Raw genomic sequence first — 17,808 nt, 5'->3', positions numbered from 1 at the left:
CAATGCTACCAACCATACTGCTCATTCTGTGCGTGATTTCCTGCAAGACAGGAATGTCAGTGTTCTGCCATGGCCAGCGAAGTGCCCGGATCTCAATCCCATTGGATCGGAGGGTGAGGGCTAGGGCCATTCCCCCCAGAAACGTCCGGGAACATGCAGGTGCCTTGGTGGAAGAGTGGGGTAACATCTCACAGCAAGTGGCAAATTTGGTGCAGTCCATGAGGAGGTGATGCACTGCAGTACTTAATGCAGCTGGTGGCCACACCAGATACTGACTGTTACTTTTGATTTTGATCCCCCCTTTGTTCAGGGACACATTATTCAATTTCTGTTAGTCACATGTCTGTGGAACTTGTTCAGTTTATCTCTCGGTTGTTGAATCTTGTTATGTTCAGACAAATATTTACACATGTTAAGGTTGCTGAAAATAAACGCAGTTGACAGTGAGAGGACGTTTCTTTTTTTGCTGAGTTTAGTTAGCATATCTTATCTGGATATGGTCACATCAGGTTTACCCTCAGAGGGAATGCCTGGTATCCCACGAAGACATATGGGCTCTGTGTTTGGGGTCCATGCAAGCACTCCGGCCTTGATAGCGGCATCTGGCCTGCAATGAGTTGGGAGCCAATCTTGCGTCATGAGAAGATTCCCACATTGCCCTCCAGACCATATGCGCCCACGTCGATCATGGTGAAGCGGTACCTTGGATCGCAGCCTGCCTTCAGGACCATTGCTTAAAAGCCCTTGTAGTTGTAGTACTCGCTGTCCGAGTTTTCCGGAGCTCAGATCCGAATATTTTTCCCGGCACATTCCAATGATCCCCAAAATCTCTGGGGATTTCTTCCAATTTTGGAGCAATTGCAATTCAAAAAGAGACATGTTTGTTTCTTCTTCTGTGGTTAATAAATTATTATTAATATGACAATGTCTAATTCAGTTACATTTTAGGTATGTCAGATAATAAGCTGAGAAGTAAAGGGCATTGAGGCAAAGTCATATAGTGAGTGAGAAACTAAACTGCTAACACAATGTGGAACAAAAATGTATCTGAAAATGTATCTGTGGGGTTTATTGATTGTTCTCTCATTTCCTATAGGTACAGCTCTAGCTGTAATCCTGTTTTCTCTGCCTCCACTGTCCCATGCTGCGTGTCATCTTTCAAAATATGAAACCAGGCAAAGGACAAGACAACAACCCCTCAACAAACAAGACAAAACATATAGGCCTACATTAGCCTGTAGAGCACTAATTAATTAAAAGAATGTCAACTATGTTTTACATTTCAGAAACTGATGCTGTGTTAGGAAGCCTACTCTGATGAATCACATAGTGTCTTTTTAGGCATGATCCATTGCCAGTGTAGCCGGTGCTATACTGCACCGCTGTAACTCTGCGTTGTGTGTGGTTGATAGAGACTATAAACATGGATTTTGGAGATCAGGTAGTTTTAATCAAGCAGAACTGACTCTCTGCATCCTGCATCTGCATCCAAAAGGAAATAAAACATTTGTAGAGCACATCTGTTCTGAGAATCGTCGCCTCTTTCTACAACAGATGCACAATAGGAGGGACTGGGATCTTTCGAGGAGCTAGCCATCGTTCACACATACAATAGCCTGCTAATACCTTAGCTAGCTATTAACCACATGTTGAATTCAGAATGTTGATATTATCCTAAAAAGTACAATTACAAGTGCATCTTAACAATACCATCCACTTATGAGTAACCTCTAAATATATCTTCTAAGGATCTTCTATCCTTGTGGGGACCTAAAACACCAGGGTTTGAATTAGGGTAAGGGGCTTTGGTTTAAAAATCGTATTTTTTGACTGTTTTCACATTTTACAATCATAATAGTTCATATAAATACAAATCAGCTTTCACATCAATACATGGATACATTATTACATAACATGGTTTACAGTGTGTAGTAGCAGTTCCATAAAATGTGTTCTAAACTCTCATCATGACAATTAGGTATAGGACAAAATGTACAAAACAGCTCCACTTTTACTACGGAACGCACTGGTAAACGTCGTACGGAAATCCACCATGCAGTTTTTATTTCATTTGCTGACAATTGTGTACTGAGTAGATTTTTAATAAATTCTTTAACATCTGGTTAACATAGAGCCACTGCTTTTCAGGGTTCAGAGCAGGCGCTGGCCAAGGCCCCAGTACATGCACCGCCCGTAGGAAATAGCTACCCAGGCGGTGTTTTACATCCGTGTACTGACAGTGGCACGCGCCCACTCAAAACAAAAGGAAGTCGGCTATAATCAATGATTTATATAAACCCGAGGCGGAGTAGTCCTTCTTAAATGTGACAATTTACACGGAATTTAGATTTTGACGTTTATATTTTATTGAATTTGGACTTAATTAGATTTCGATTGCAATCACATAATGCTATCAATGGTAGTAGTATGAAAAGGTGAGTAGCCAATACGACTAGCGCGTGCTAGCTTTAATGCTACTATGCACGCCAAGTTAGCTAGCTACGTAGCCACGTTGTAATGCCCGGTATGATTGTTAGTTACCCCTTCTGTAAGCTAACGTTAGTGTAATGCATATTTCGTGTTAGGTAGCTAACTAGCTAGTTGGCGTTAGCGCATCTGTCTAGGCATGTAGCTAGCTTACGTTAGCAAGTTAGCCAGCTACATAATAAAGTAACGTCAACAACGCACAGATCGCTCTCCGCCATGCATGAAGCAAACGCATGTTGCTTGCTATCAACATTATGAGAACATCTCTAAAGAATCTAAATAATGCCGTTAGCCAGCTAGCTAGCGTTACAAAGTTGGTTATTAAGCCAATGCATAAGAAGGGTGCTTGTAACGAACCAGCTGTGGGTTAAAGATGAGTGGTCCAACTCACATGACGTGATGTCCCATTATGTTTTGACGTATATGATATTGATCATGGTTCCTCCCCCTTCAGGCTTGGGTTGAAAGGACCACTCTCTCAGAGCTGTAGAGCCTTGGGGTCTCAGTAGAGGATGTACTGTAGTGGGGACTTCCAGACTTCAGCGCAGAGGATGGGTACATCCTTGCTGTTCCAGTTGTCTGTTCATGAGCGTGAGCAGGACTTGGTGTTATTGGACCACAGCTATGCCAAGCCATGGAATGCCCACCCGGACGCCAGCAGTGCCCGGCCCACGCGCATGCTGTTCGTCACACCCCGTCGCCAACCTGATGCCACTCCGTGAGTGTCAACCTTCATAATCCTCACTAATGACTCAATGCCCAAATTATTTTATGCACACATATGACAACACTGAAGACATGTCTATCTTTCTGCCTCAGAACAAATTTCATTTTGTAACTTTATCAAGGCAATAATTAAGTGACTGCTAAAACTGGATAACATCATTGACTGTAGTATGTTTGTGTCTTTTGCAGGGAATCAGATCTGTCAATAGATGTGGAATCTGTCACGCCTACACCTATCCGACTCTATGACAACCAGAAAGCACGCAGTGTTATGAAGGAGTGTGAGCGACATGTTTTATTTGCTCGCACAGTTGCCGATGGTCCCCCACCCCCTGATGACTGGGACGAACGCATCAACAAGTGAGTGGCCTCTACCCAACATCCCTTTGAATAACCCTATAGAGATTTTCAAAATATACATTATTTCGGACTTCTGTGGTGCAGTTACCTTGTTTGCTCAGCTCTTGTATACACTTTTTTCCTAAATTATTAATGTCTCTCAATCTCCATTTCAAATAGTGATCATCTTCACACTTCAATACTGGTACACACTGCTTGTATTACAGGGCTGGATGGTCGGTCACTCAAAACAAATTATTTAATAAGCTGCTGAAAGCTCTGCAAGCTGAACGACTGGCCCGGCTTGCCAATGAAAATGTGAGTTCATAAACACCAGCTAAATGCTTTTGTATGTGGTGCGTATTTTGTTTCAAATGTGATTCAACACGAAAATATTGCGTTGACATGATTCAGTTTGAATGACTATCAAAGTTCCTGTCCCTGTTGTCTCACCATCTCACCACCCTTCTGACTCGTAGGCCTCCAATGAGCCAGTATTGCGCAGGATTGCTGTGGACAAATGTGCCCGGAAGGTGCGCCATGCACTGGCCAGTGTCAACTGGGACACCAAACTGACCCAGTGGCTACACAGCACCCTGATAGAGTCTCTCAGTCTGGCCATGCTGGCTGCTTACCTGGACGTACTGCAGACACTCAAGAGCAAGGTACTCATTCTCTCTCTCTCTCAAAATGTGATTACACTTTGATGTTATGACACATGCATTCTTATATAGAGGGATACATTCTATCAGGGTGATTCACCATTCCTCTCTGTCTGTGCAGTTGCCCTTGCTGATTGACAGAATGCTGCTGACGTCGTCAGTAAAGACTGGAGCGGCTGGTGCAGAAGCCCTCTCTCTGCTCCTGAAGAGGCCGTGGGATCCAGCCGTGGGCGTTCTGTCTCACAACAAACCGGTACGTCTCTAATGCTGATATCCCTGTCAGTGGTGCTGGGAGCAATCAGAATTCACTGCAGTCAAAGAATGAATAGGACAATGGAAACAAACACACATTCCAAATTATGATAGGGATGAAAGTGATAGTTGTGGCAGTAAGAGAAAGCTCTTAGTAGTTTCATCTTTATGCTGTTTTATACGGCTAACTGTCTTACTTTGACCACTGTTTTGACTTGCACTACTTTGATTACATTTCCATATCTTTGTGCTTGTTTGTATTGCAGAGCAAGCTTCCTGGCTCCCCACTCATCTTAATTGTACCATCAGGTCCCACCAATCCTGCTCTTTCTACCCCGCGCCGATTTAGATTTTGGCAGTCACAACTCTCCTGCTTGGGAAAGGTATATATCTACTCTATTCATACTCAAGTGTGACTGCGTCTTTGTGTTTTATTCACACCCAATAGGCTTTTGGGAAAGTAATTGAATTACTTACTGTATAATGTGTCTATCCCAGGTCATCCCAGTAAGTACCCATGTAAACAGTGGAGCCAATGTGGGTATCGCTCAGTGTCTGGAGCACATGTTGGCCACAGTCAGGGCCAAAGTCATGGAGGTAAGGCTGTTCTATGAATCTGAAGTTGTGTATCCAGATTAATGTTCCTAATGGATTTGACCGTTGCTGCTAATTGAGATTGTTGTTTGAATACTATGTACCAGACTGATCTGTCTTCAATTTGCTTCTATTCATTTGCTTTTCAATGCATTTATGCACCAGGTCCACAGTCACTTCCCTCACAAACCCATTATCTTGGTTGGCTGGAATGTGGGAGCTCTCATCGCCTGTCACGTAAGGCTGCTTTATGAATGCTGTCTCTGTCTATACTGAACACATATAAACGCAACATGCAACTATTTCAAGGAGTTATAGTTCATATCAGGAAATCAGTCAATAAGAAATGAGACCCTAATCTATGAATTTCACATGACTGTGCAGGGTCGCAGCCATGGGTGGGCCTGGGAGGGCATAGACATGGGACAAACACTTTACATGTTGCGTTTATATTTTTGTTCAGTATATATGGTGTCCACATTTTCTAAGAGAATTCTCTGTGATGCTCAGAAAGATATACATCTGTTGGTTATTGAAAACCAATCCACGGTTTGACGTGTGTGATGGGTGGATGTGACATTGGTGCACATATTGACGTGGTTGTCCTCTCCCAGGTCTCCCTCATGGAGTACCTGACCGCTGTGGTGTGTCTTGGCTTTCCTCTGCTAACAATCAATGGGGCAAGAGGGGTAAGGAAATATGCTCAAAAGTTTTCTGCCTTGTGGAGACATTAGGATATGATGCTTCTACTTGTCTTACAGTTTCAACATTCTTTCACGGGTCAGGGATGTGAGTCATAGACTTGTATTGACTGTATTTGTATTGTTGACTGGCAGGATGTGGACGACCCCTTACTGGACATGAAGACCCCAGTGCTGTTTGTGGTTGGTCAGAACGCTCTGCAGTGTGGCACAGAGGCCATGGAGGAGTTCCGAGAGAAACTCAGAGTCGACAACAGCATGGTGGTGGTGGGGGGAGCTGAAGACAACCTCAGGTGGGTTAAGCCTACCCTGTGTTTACTCTGAGGAGGGTTAGTGGTCTTCACACGCTATTGAAATATATATGAAGACATTGGAATTTAAAAAAGCAATTTTATACTTGGTGATTGCTCACAGTCATTTTCTGCATGGCTATTCAATTGAAGAATTTGAGGACATTTCAGTTTATTTCTCAGTCATGATTAAATGGTGTCTTTCCTCAGAATCAACTCAACAAAGATCAAATCAGAGGGATTGACACAGACCATGGTGGATCGCTGCATTCAGGTTGGTCCATTTTTCTTGTCCTTGTCTTGGAAAGGAACCATGTTTGTTTTATCCAGACAATGTTTGGCTAAGTGCAGGAGTTTCTACGAAAACTCTCGAAAGAATTTTGAGAATGAAAACCATGGCCATCAAACTCTTCACATATAGTGTCAGTGAAATGCGTTTGATGCAGATATATGCCTGTTGTCTCTCATGTGTAGGATGAGATAGCAGACTTTCTGTCGGGAGTGCTGGAGCGGGCGGAGAGCCACGGCCACAGCTCCGGAGAGCTGAGGGACCTGGACACAGAGAAGAAGAAGCAGCCCTGGCGGGAGTTACCCTTTGACCTAGAGAGGGCCCGCCCCTCTTCCCCTGCCCTCAGAGTACCTATCTCCCCCTCAGGCTCCGAGGTACATCCTGCATCACTCAGTCACGCTTAGGAAAACTAACAAGGAAATGCTAGGAATTATATACACTGACTGTACAAAACATTAGGAACACCTTTTGCTCTCAGAACAGCCTAAGTCCGCCGGGGCATGGACTCTAGAAGGTGTCGAAAGCGTTCCACAGGGATGCTAGCCCATCTTGACTCCAAAGCTTCCCACAGCTGTGTTAAGTTAGCTGGATGTCCTTTGGGTGGTGGGCCATTCTTGATACACACGGGAAACTGTTGGGCGTGAAACTCTGCACCATTGCCATTCTTGACACACTCCAACTGGTGCCTGGCACCTACCACCATACCCTGTTCAAAGGCACTTATATATATTGTCTTGCCCATTCATCCTCTGGATGGCACATACAGTGCCTTTCGAAAGTATTCAGACACCATTACTTTTTCCATATTTTGTTATATTACAGCTTTATTCTAAAATGTATAAAATTAAAATAAAAACTCATAAATCTACACACAATACCCCATAATGACAAAGAAAAAACAGGTTTTACATTTTTTTGCAAATGTATTAAAAAACAACAACAGATACCTTATTTACATTAGTATTCAGACCCTTTGCTATGAGACTTGATTGGACGTGATTTGGAAAGGCACACACCTGTGTATATAAGGTCCCATAGTTGACAGTGCATGCCAGAGAAAAACCAAGCCATGAGGTAGAAGGAATTTTCCATAGAGCTCTGAAACAGGATTGTGTCGAGCCACAGATCTGGAGAAGGGTACTAAAAAAATTCTGTAGCATTGAAGGTCTCCAAGAACACAGTGGCCTCCATTGTTAAATGGAATAAGTTTGGAACCACCAAGACTCTTCCTAGAGCTGGCCACCTGGCCAAACTCAGCAATCGGGGGAGAAGGGCCTTGGTCAGGGAGGTGACCAAGAACAGAAGGGCCTTGGTCAGGGAGGTGACCAAGAACCCCGATGGTCACTTTGACAGAGCTCCAGAGTTCCTCTGTGGAGATGGGAGAACGATCCAGAAGTACAACCATCTCTGCAGCACTCCACCAATCAGGCCTTTGTGGTAGAATGACCAGACAGAAGCCACTCTTCAGTAAAAGACATGACAGCCCGCTTGGAGTTTGCCAAAAGACAGCTAAAGAAGCAGGATTCTCTGGTTTGATGAAAACAAGATTGAACTCTTTGGCCTCCCCATCCAATCTGATAGAGCTTGAGGATCTGCAGAGAATGGGATAAACTCCCCAAATACAGGTGTGCAAAGATTGTGCTTTAACAAAGTACTGAGTAAAGGGTCTGAATACTTATGTAAATTTGATATTTCTGTTTTATTCTTTATAAATTAGCAAAAACGTCTTAACCTGTTTTTGCTTTCTCATTATGGGGTATTGTGTGTAGATTGAGGGGCGGAAAAACAATGTAATACATTTTAGAACAAAGCTGTAACGAAACTAAATATGAACAAAGCCAAAGGGTCTGAATACTTACCGAAGGGTCGTTATCACTTAATTGTTTTATTATATAAATAACTGTGGGTCAAAGAAAAGTCAGTGTATAACATCATTGCCCATCATGCATTGCTCTAACTTTCAAAAGATTTTTCCGAAGTTTGCCCACAAAAAAAATATTTTCCTACGAATGAAGTCGCTAATTTTGGGGGGTCTTTTCGCACACAAACGCACAAAATCTGCTGAAATACTTTTTGTACATATTTGCATGAATTGAGTGATTGATTGTGTTGGATGGCTTGAGACGGCATCCAAATAAAAGAAACATCTCTATTTTAGGCTGACAGATTCTTATGGGGATTTTGTATTATTATGCTAATTCGATTTCCACAGGGTGCAGACATTGACCTTAGGGGGTTAACAAGTGACATCAAAAAGGGATCATATCTTTCACCTGATCAGACTGTCATTGAAAGAGCAGGTGTTCCTAATGTTTTGTACACTCAGTCTACATTGCTGATCATTTGATTAACCGTGTTTTCTGGTTGTGTCCTCAGGACATGTCCAGTGTTTGCAGCAGTCCCACCTCCAGCCCCAAGCCAAAGACCTCGGGACTGTCCCCGGCACAGAAGTCCAGCCTGATCACCGCCACACAACTCCTCAAGACCCATATGCAGCGGTCTGGGACGGTGCTCACACACAAGCAGGCACAAGGTTTGTGGGCTTACTTGCGTGTATGAACACACACACACACACACAGCTCTCACATTTGACACATTTGTTTGTGTGCGTTTGTTCTAATGAGTCAGTCCCCTCCATTGCCAATGTGGGCTTTGGAAAATGTGAATGAAATATTGAATGGTGAAAATAGTTTTCTTCGACATGAATCTTGTTAGAGCAGTCACGACAACAGAAGGGCACAATGGAACGTAACGGATATCTTTTCATCCCTTTTTTTTTCATCCCTTTTAATTCATTCCAGCCCAGTTTGCTGCTTTTATGAAACAAAACATGCTTGTGAGGAAAAATCTGCCCCCTGGTGCTCCCTCCTGTGTCTTTGGTAAGTATCTCCTCTTTTCTCTTCTGTCTGCCATCTCCCTCTTACTGCCAGATCATTAGCTTCTAATCATTAGCTGCCGAGTTCCCAACTACCGGATGTTCCGGGGTTTTTTCCGGTTATGACGCGACTTCTACTTTTGGACGTTAACAAGGCGACACTCCATCTGAACATTTACTGGACTTGTTGAACAATGCAGAAGAGACCCTTCCATTTTTACTTAGATTCTTTCTCGTCAAGACCAGTATGTAGGGGAACTAGTTTTAGATGTTTATTTTACGCCTTCTACGTTAGGTTACCAGATAATTGATGTACATTTTTTATAGGGTCATATAACAATTTTGAGCATTTTTATCAGGGTTGAAGTGGTCTGGTTTGTATATCCCAGTCAGTGATGTCTGTCTGTGTCTCAGTGCCTGTATCCAGTGAGCAGACTGAGAGCCTGGAGAGAGATGAGCTGATGGCCCATCTGAAGAGAAGGCAGACGCCCAGCCCCACTCCCACCAAGGCCTCAAAGAGAGCCAAGATCAAGGTGACCATCCTGCATGGAGAGTCAGCAGGGGTTGCTGTCAGCTCTGCAGCACAGGAAGGTAACTGGCTCAGATTTAAGTGTGGGCAGTTTTCTGCTCCTCTAAATGAATGATTCAGTAAAGAAAAATTAGAAATAGTTTCCAAGTTAATTTAAATATTTGTAGGGCTTATATGGATCATATTCATATTCATTTCCACCATTTCAAAACTCATTAGAAACCATTGTCAATGTCATTGTGGCGTTGTCCAATCAGATTTGGCTTATTCTCTTCATTGTCTGTTTTCCAATGCAGTGGGACCCTCTGGGAAGCCCCTGAATGTGACTGTGGGACAGACTGTATCTGGAGCCAAGGAAGTCTCCAGACTACTCACAGCCCAGCGGTAGGCCTGACACACCATGATCTCCAACTTTCCAAACTCTAGCCCGTTGGGCAGCGGTGTGTGCTGCAAACGGATTGAGTTCTGGACTGGTTGGAAGTTATTGTATAGAAAATAAACTATGGGGAGGGTAGCTATCACAGCAGCTCTGTTTATCAGAGCAACTTTGAGTAGATTGATTGTGTGTGTTAATGCAGGTCTGGTAGTCTGACAGGGGTGTCTAGCTCTTTCCACAATCTGCAGAGTTGCATGGTGTCAGGGTCCTCCTCACATTTCCAGGCGCAAGCTCCTGCTACTGCCCAAGGTATCTCCTACCTGCCTGCACAACTGTCTTAACTCGGCACTGCAGCAGATCTATCTCACAGAACACTGTGAACTACAACCAAATATGTTGTACAGTATATTTTCACAGATTTGTTAGTTGCAATGCAGAGGAACAGAGAATCAATGTAAAAAGAATGGAACTAAAGTGGAGTTTTATGTCATGACTTTGAGCACTTCACGAGAACCGATCTGAGCAAACAATGTTATTGATTACTTTTTGCGTTACCCTTGCAATGTCTCTGGTTGTTTTTTCAAGGTCGTTATTTTGAATAGAGAAATAGGGGTGGTTCTCAACTGTCGTCACCAGCAATTGTGTTGTTGAGCTTCCTGTATTGACTGTGTCTAAATGTGAACTGTGCTGAATCATTCTCGCTGTGTTTGTGTGCAGCACCTTCCGCCAGCAGCCTCCTCCACGGCCTAAGTTTCAGTCTACAGGAGATGGTGACCAAATCCCCTAGCCTGCCCAGCACAACAGCTAGCATGGGCAGCATTCAGGTACACCCAGCCTCAAAAACCTGCTAAAAGTATCCTTGTGTCTGTGTGTGCTGACTCATTGTTACTGACTGGCTCTACCTCTCCTCTCTCCCTAGGCCCTCGGTGGGAAGCCCCAGGGTCAGGTTCTTAACTCCATAGATACTGCCAGCAGCACTCTGCTCCGGGCAGTGCCTGTGGTCTCCACTGGAGGGCTGACCAAGACAACTGCCATCCACCAGCTACTCAACAACGGTGGGCTGGCCAAGCCGGCGAGTGGCCTCCCCGGCCTGCCACACATCTTCACCCAGAGTGCCGGTACGTCTCGAACTGCCAAACCAAGGCGGCCACGCTGAATGCCCAGGGTTAACTCCTTAACCCCTTGTTTCGGGAAAGCTAGAATAGCAGGACGGGCCCTATCGCCAGTTCACTTTGGCCACACTACAGATGGGTGACACAGATAGTGGACAGCATGATCAGTAATGTGTATGCAGATAGTCATCTATGAAGATCCTAGGTGTTGTCAGTATTTGAAAAGACAGACTTGCAGCTGTGTAACATCGAGTATATAGATTTGTATCGTACGGGATGTATTTTTGTACTAATTATCATGTTTGAAAGAGCCATAAGGAAAACATCAATGAATACCATGATCTGGAGGGATGTGACATTGGAATTAGAAGTTTGATGAAGTCAAGTTTAATAGTTATTGTTTCTGAATCAATGGAAGTCTGTGTCAAATGTAAATGTTCAAAATGCTGACATGAGAATCCGTCAATGGCATGTTCATATTTGCATGATGTTGCATTGAATACATGGAACTCTTGATACAAAATTGATGTCACAAGAATTGTGAATCAGGAGGGCCAAAAATGAGTCCATTTTAATATTTGACTAAATGTCACATGACTACAGAATATGTCAATGGCCCTGTTCAGAATGAATTTCTTCACCACATACGTCCACTCGGTAAAGATGGTCTTCATGTTACATTATTAATTAAATCACCTGCAAGCAGCAGCCGTACTTCCAGATGCGCACAAGGACCCACAGACTCACTTTGGAGGGAGTAGAAGAGTTGAAGACAGTAATATTCACATCCGGCATATGTTTCTGTTTCTATCATTGCAATAAAGACTGGAAAATAACCCATGTTTTCATTCCTATTTTTTGATGGAGAAATGGATGTTGCTGTTAAGATATCCAAGTCTTCCACTCCTTCCCCAGGATTGCTGTTGTCTTTGGAGGCTTATTTTTGTAATTCTGTGTAAAGTTCGAACCTGGATGAATCATTTACGCTAAGACTAAAACAAGTTATTTTTATCCTTACATACTCCAGTAGAAATCCTGTATATACGGGAAGATCTCAATTGCATACACCTCGCATCCTCTACACAAAACCCATTTGAGGACAGGGACCTCTGGCTTTCTCATCCAATGGGTTTTGAGAAGGAGAGAGGATGCGAGGAGTATGCAATTGAGATCTTTCCTCACTGTGTCTCCTGACATGGACTGTTCCCGTCATTGAGAAAAGCAAGCCAGACATGAAAATACAGCCAAACACCAAATACGCCCTTGGGAAATATTTGATCTGATTTAAATATTTTTCCCCCATCGGATTAACACTGCTGGATACTCGCTGTTCAGGAATGTCAGTTGGAAAGTTGCCTGCTTTGCTGTGTCTGGGGAAAATTCTGTCTGAACTAGGCTTGACACCAAGATCAAGTTAAAAGATCAGAGTAGATGTGTAACCCATGCCATCTCTGTGTTGGCAGCAGGGCTGCAGAGCCCCCAAAAATATAATTGTGACACTGCGAGGACAGCCCAGCAGAATGACTGCACTGGGCTAGGCTGTGGGTGGCAAACATCCCGTCACTCCCTGACCTTAGTTATCTTTGTTTTCTTTATTATTTTGGTTAGGTCAGAGGGTGGTATGTGTGTTTTTGTCTTGTCTAGGTTTTTTTGTATATCTATGGGGTTTTGGTATGTAGGTCTATGGTGGCCTGAATTGGTTCCCAATCAGAGACAGCTGTTTATCGTTGTCTCTGATTGGGGATCCTATTTATGTTGCCATTTTGGTTTTGTGGGTTATTATTCTATGTTTAGTTGCCTGTTCACACTAGTCATATTGCTTCACGGTTCGTTTTTGTTATTTTGTATAGTTTTGTTCAGTGTTGCATTCGATTAATAAATTAGAATGTACGCCTTTCACACTGCGCCTTGGTCTCCTTATGACTACCGTGACAGAATAACCCACCAAACCAGGACCAAGCAGCGTGAAAAGGAGGAACAGCTCTTAATGGGGAAATGGACCTGGGAGGAGATATTAGATTGAGCAGGACTGTGTCCAGGGGAGTATCACCGTCCTAAGGAGGAGTTAGAGGCAGCGAAAGCGGAACGGTGATACTACGAGGATAAATACAGGAGAATAGAGGAACAGCGATGATATGAAGGTACACGGATAGCACGGAAGCCCGAGAGGCAGCCCCAAAAAAACAATTTTGGGGGCACACGAGGAGATTGCATGAGTCAGATCGGAGACCTGAGCCGACTCCTCGTGCTTACTGTGGGGAGCATGTTACTGGTCAGGCACCGTGTTATGCGGTAGAGCGCACAGTGCGCTATTCTAGCCCGGTGCGCTCTATTCCAGCTCCTCGCATTGGCCGGACTAGAATGGGCATCAAGCCAGGAAGGAGGGTGCCGGCTCAGCGCTCCTGGTCTCCAGTAGACCTCTTTGGACCAGGATATCCTGCGCCGGCTCTGTGTACTGTGTCTCCGGTGAGTCTGCACAGCCCACTGCGTCCTGTGCCAGCGCAACAATAAACATCCAGCCAGGACAGGTTGTCAGCTCTACACTCCAGACCTCCAGTGCGCCTCCACAGTCCAGTACGTCCTGTGCCTGCTCCCCGTACTCGCCCTGAGGTGTGTGTCACCAGCCCAGTACCACTAGTGCCAACACCACGCACCAGGCTTCCAGTGAGCCTCCAGGGTCCAGTACGCCCTGCTCCTCGCACTCGCCCTGAGGTGCGTGTCCCCAGCCCGGTACCACCAGTGCCGGAACCAGGCCTACCGTGCGCCTCGGCAGTCCAGAGCGTCCGGCGACAGTACCCATTCCAGTCTGGAACCTCCAACGACGGGCCACAGTCCGGGCCTCCTCCGACGGGCCACAGTCCGGGGCCTCCTCCGACGGGCCACAGTCCGGGGCCTCCTCCGACGGGCCACAGTCCGGGGCCTCCTCCGACGGGCCACAGTCCGGGGCCTCCGACGACGGGCCACAGTCCGGGGCCTCCGACGACGGGCCACAGTCCGGGGCCTCCGGCGACGGTCCCCAGCCCGGGGTGTCCGGCGACGGTCCACGGGTCAGTGCTACAAGAGCGGACTCAGTGTAAAGAAGGGGGGCGGCGTCCAGAACCAGAGTCGCCACAGAGGTTAGATGCCTACCCAGACCCTCCCATATAGGTTTAGATTTGCTGCCGGGAGTCCGCACCTTTGGGGGGGGGGGGGGGGGGTACTGTCATGCCCTGACCTTGGTTATCTTTGTTTTCTTTATTATTTTGGTTAGGTCAGGGTGTGACGAGGGTGGTATGTGTGTTTTTGTCCTGTCTAGGGTTTTTCTGTATATCTATGGATGATGTCTAGGTATATGTAGGTCTATGGTGGTCTGAATTGGTTTCCAATCAGAGACTGCTGTTTATTGTTGTCTCTGATTGGGGATCCTATTTTGGTTGCCATTTTCCATTTTGGTTTTGTGGGTTATTATTCTATGTTTAGTTGCCTGTTCGCACTAGGCATATTGCTTTACGGTTCGTTTTGTTATTTTGTATAGTTTTGTTCAGTGTTGCATTCGTTTAATAAATTAGAATGTACGCTTATGACGCTGCGCCTTGGTCTCCTCCTTATGACGACCGTGACACATCCTGATATGAAAGTCTGTCTCCTCGCAAACATGTTAACTTTTATCACATTTTCTAAAACAATGTTTTGTTACCAAATATCCTGAGTGTACAAAATGTTAGGAACATATTAGAACAAACATTAGAAACATATCCTAATATTGAGTTGTACCCACTTTTGCCCTCACAACAGCCTCAAATTGTCAGGGCATGGACTCTACAAGGTGTCAAGAGTTCCACAGGGATGCTGGCCCATGGTGACTCCAATGCTTCCCACAGTTGTCAAGTTGACTGGATGTCCTTTGGGTTGTGGACTGTTCTTGATACACACAGGATACACACTTGGCATTGCCAAGGAGATGGCGCCGGAGGAGATGGCTGCCGTTTTACGGCAAGCAGGACTCACACGATATTCTCCAAACACCCCAAAGGGCAGACATCCCAATTATTCGCAAAAGGAAACCACGCAGAGGACGAAGAGCCAGATGCCCCGTCCGGACCCGCAGAAGGCAACTAGGAAAGCTGCCGTTACCGTCTATTACTCGCCAACGTGCAATCATTGGACAATAAACTAGACAAGGTACGATCACGAATATCCTACCAACGCGACATCAAAAACTGTAATATCCTATGCTTCACGGAATCGTGGCTGAATGACGACATGGATATTCAGCTAGCGGGATACACGCTGCACCGGCAGGATAGAACAGCACACTCCAGTAAGACAGACTACACATTGTGTAGACCCAGATGCAAACCATGTCAAATAAACAATCGTTTAATATTCCAACAGGGGCAGGCAATAGGGTGTGACAAAAAAGGCCTGTGTTGTTGATGGTATACTCAATGAAATGATAAAATATGCAGATAACAAATTGGCTATACTTAAACTATTTGACAGCATCCTAATCTCTGGCATCTTCCCCAATATTTGTACCCAAGAACTGATCACCCCAATCAACAAAAGTGGAGACAAATTTGACCTCAATAACTGTGGTGGGATATGCGTCGACAGCAAACTTGGGAGAATCTTCTGCAATATCATTAACAGCAGACTCGTACATTTCCTCAGTGAAAACAATGTACTGAGCAAATGTTAAATTGACCTTTTACCAAATTACCGTACAACAGACCATGTATTCACCCTGCACACCCTAATTGACAGACAAACAAACCAAAACAAAGGAAAAGTCTTCTCATGCTTTATTTATATAAAAAAAGCAATTTGGCTTCAGGGTCTGCTATACAAAGTGATGGAATGGGTGTTGGGGGAAAAACATGCAACATTTTAAAATCCATGTACACAATTGCCAAATAACATGATTAAATTGCCAAAAAACACACACAATTCTTTCCACAGGGCCGTGGGGTGAGACAGGGATGCAGCTTAAGCCCCACTGTCTTCAACATGTATATCAACGGCACTAGAACAGTCTGCAGCACCCGGCCTCACCCCACTAGAATCTGAAGTTAAATATCTACTGTTTGCTAATGATCTGGTGCTTCTGTCCCCAACCAAGGAGGGCACCTAGATCTTCTGTACAGATTCTGTCAGACCTGGGCCCTGACAGTAAATCTCAGTAAGTCAAAAATGATGGTGTTCCAAATCATACAAATACAAATTCAATCTAGACACCGTTGTGCATATTTGTAAACAACAGCTGGTGCACGAAATCTAAGGAGGTCTCTAGATTTTGCTCGCCTGAAGTAGAGTATATTGTGATAAATTGCAGGTCACACTACTTGCCTAGAGAGTTCTCAGCTATACTTTTTTGTCGCTGTTTATTTACCACCACAGACGGTTGCTGGCACTAAGACCGCTCAGCTGTATAAGGAAATAAGCAAATAGGAAACCACTCACCCAGAGGCGGCGCTCCTGGTGGCCGGAGACTTTAATGCAGGGAAACTTAAATCAGTTCTACCAAATCTCTATCAACATGTTAAATGTGCAACCAGAGGGAAAAAAATCTAGATCACCTGTACTCCACACACAGAGGCGCGTACAAAGCTTTCCCTCGCCCTCCATTTGGTAAATCCGACCACAACTCTATCCTCCTATTCCTGCTTACAAGCAAAAATTAAAGCAGGAAGCACCAGTGACTCGGTCTATAAAAAAATGGTCAGATGAAGCAGATGCTAAACTACAGGACTACTTTGCTATTCCAGACTGGAATATGTTCCGGGATTCTTCCGTTGACATTGAGGAATACACCACATCAGTCACTGGCTTTATCAATAAGTGCATTGAGGACGTCGTCCCCACAGTGACTGTACGTACATACCCCAACCAGAAGCCATGGATTACAGGCAACATTCGCACTGAGCTAAAGGGTAGAGCTGCCGCTTTCAAGGTGCGGGACTCTAACCCGGAAGCTTACAAGAAATCCCGCTATGCCCTGCGACGAACCGTCAAACAGGCAAAGCGTCAATACAGGGCTAAGATTGAATCATACTACACCGGCTCCGGCGCTTGTCGGATGTGGCAGGGCTTGCAAACTATTACAGACTACAAAGGAAGCACAGCCGCGAGTTGCCCAGTGACACGAGCCAACCAGATGAGCTAAATCACTTCTATGCTCGCTTCGAGGCAAGCAACGCTGAGGCATGCATGAGAGCATCAGCTGTTCCGGACGACTGTGTGATCACGCTCTCCGTAGCCGACGTGAGTAAGACCTTTAAACAGGTCAACGTACACAAGGCTGCGGGGCCAGGCGGATTACCAGGAAGTGTGCTCCGGGCATGTGCTGACCAACTGGCAGGTGTCTTCACTGACATTTTCAACATGTACCTGATTGAGTGTAATACCAACATGTTTCAAGCAGACCACCATAGTCCCTGTGCCCAAGAACACAAAGGCAACCTGCCTAAATGACTACAGACCCGTAGCACTCACGTCTGGAGCCATGAAGTGCTTTGAAAGGTTGGTAATGGCTCACATCAACACCATTATCCTAGAAACCCTAGACCCACTCCAATTTGCATACCGCCCAAACAA

At 44.9% G+C, this 17,808-nt stretch overlaps 1 protein-coding gene across 3 annotated transcripts; it reads left to right on the top strand.

Moving 5' to 3' along the window:
• Positions 1 to 2,025: 2,025 nt before the first annotated feature.
• On the top strand, positions 2,026 to 12,068 carry LOC109879445 (KAT8 regulatory NSL complex subunit 3-like). 3 transcript variants are annotated; one of them, XM_020471615.2, is made up of 20 exons: positions 2,026 to 2,435; positions 2,942 to 3,205; positions 3,403 to 3,573; positions 3,780 to 3,870; positions 4,032 to 4,217; positions 4,336 to 4,467; positions 4,733 to 4,849; positions 4,965 to 5,063; positions 5,226 to 5,297; positions 5,675 to 5,749; positions 5,897 to 6,054; positions 6,262 to 6,325; positions 6,526 to 6,714; positions 8,717 to 8,873; positions 9,142 to 9,219; positions 9,630 to 9,806; positions 10,041 to 10,128; positions 10,323 to 10,429; positions 10,838 to 10,944; positions 11,040 to 12,068. In XM_020471615.2, the coding sequence occupies exons 2-20, from the start codon at positions 3,000 to 3,002 to the stop codon at positions 11,274 to 11,276; spliced, it is 2,511 nt and encodes an 836-aa protein (XP_020327204.1). In that variant the 5' UTR covers positions 2,026 to 2,435; positions 2,942 to 2,999; the 3' UTR covers positions 11,277 to 12,068. The 3 variants fall into 3 exon arrangements, with proteins under 3 accessions (XP_020327204.1, XP_020327216.1, XP_020327209.1); XM_020471627.2 differs by lacking the exon at positions 10,323 to 10,429 and having other exon boundaries at positions 2,139 to 2,435; positions 11,040 to 12,045; XM_020471620.2 differs by lacking the exon at positions 10,323 to 10,429 and having other exon boundaries at positions 2,153 to 2,435; positions 10,854 to 10,944.
• Positions 12,069 to 17,808: the final 5,740 nt, after the last annotated feature.

Source organism: Oncorhynchus kisutch, linkage group LG3 (genome assembly GCF_002021735.2).
Source record: "Oncorhynchus kisutch isolate 150728-3 linkage group LG3, Okis_V2, whole genome shotgun sequence".
NCBI lineage: Eukaryota > Metazoa > Chordata > Actinopteri > Salmoniformes > Salmonidae > Oncorhynchus > Oncorhynchus kisutch.
This window is presented reverse-complemented; position numbering and strand designations above follow the sequence as displayed.

What these genes read in the sequence shown, in the direction of transcription:
- LOC109879445 (XM_020471615.2), top strand. Translation starts at nt 3,000, where the DNA reads ATGTACTGTAGTGGGGACTTCCAGACTTCAGCGCAGAGGATGGGTACA. An exon ending in TTCTGTCTCACAACAAACCG is followed by an intron (nt 4,468 to 4,732) that starts GTACGTCTCTAA and finishes TTTGTATTGCAG; the next exon opens with AGCAAGCTTCCTGGCTCCCC. An exon ending in CAGCTCTGCAGCACAGGAAG is followed by an intron (nt 9,807 to 10,040) that starts GTAACTGGCTCA and finishes TTTCCAATGCAG; the next exon opens with TGGGACCCTCTGGGAAGCCC.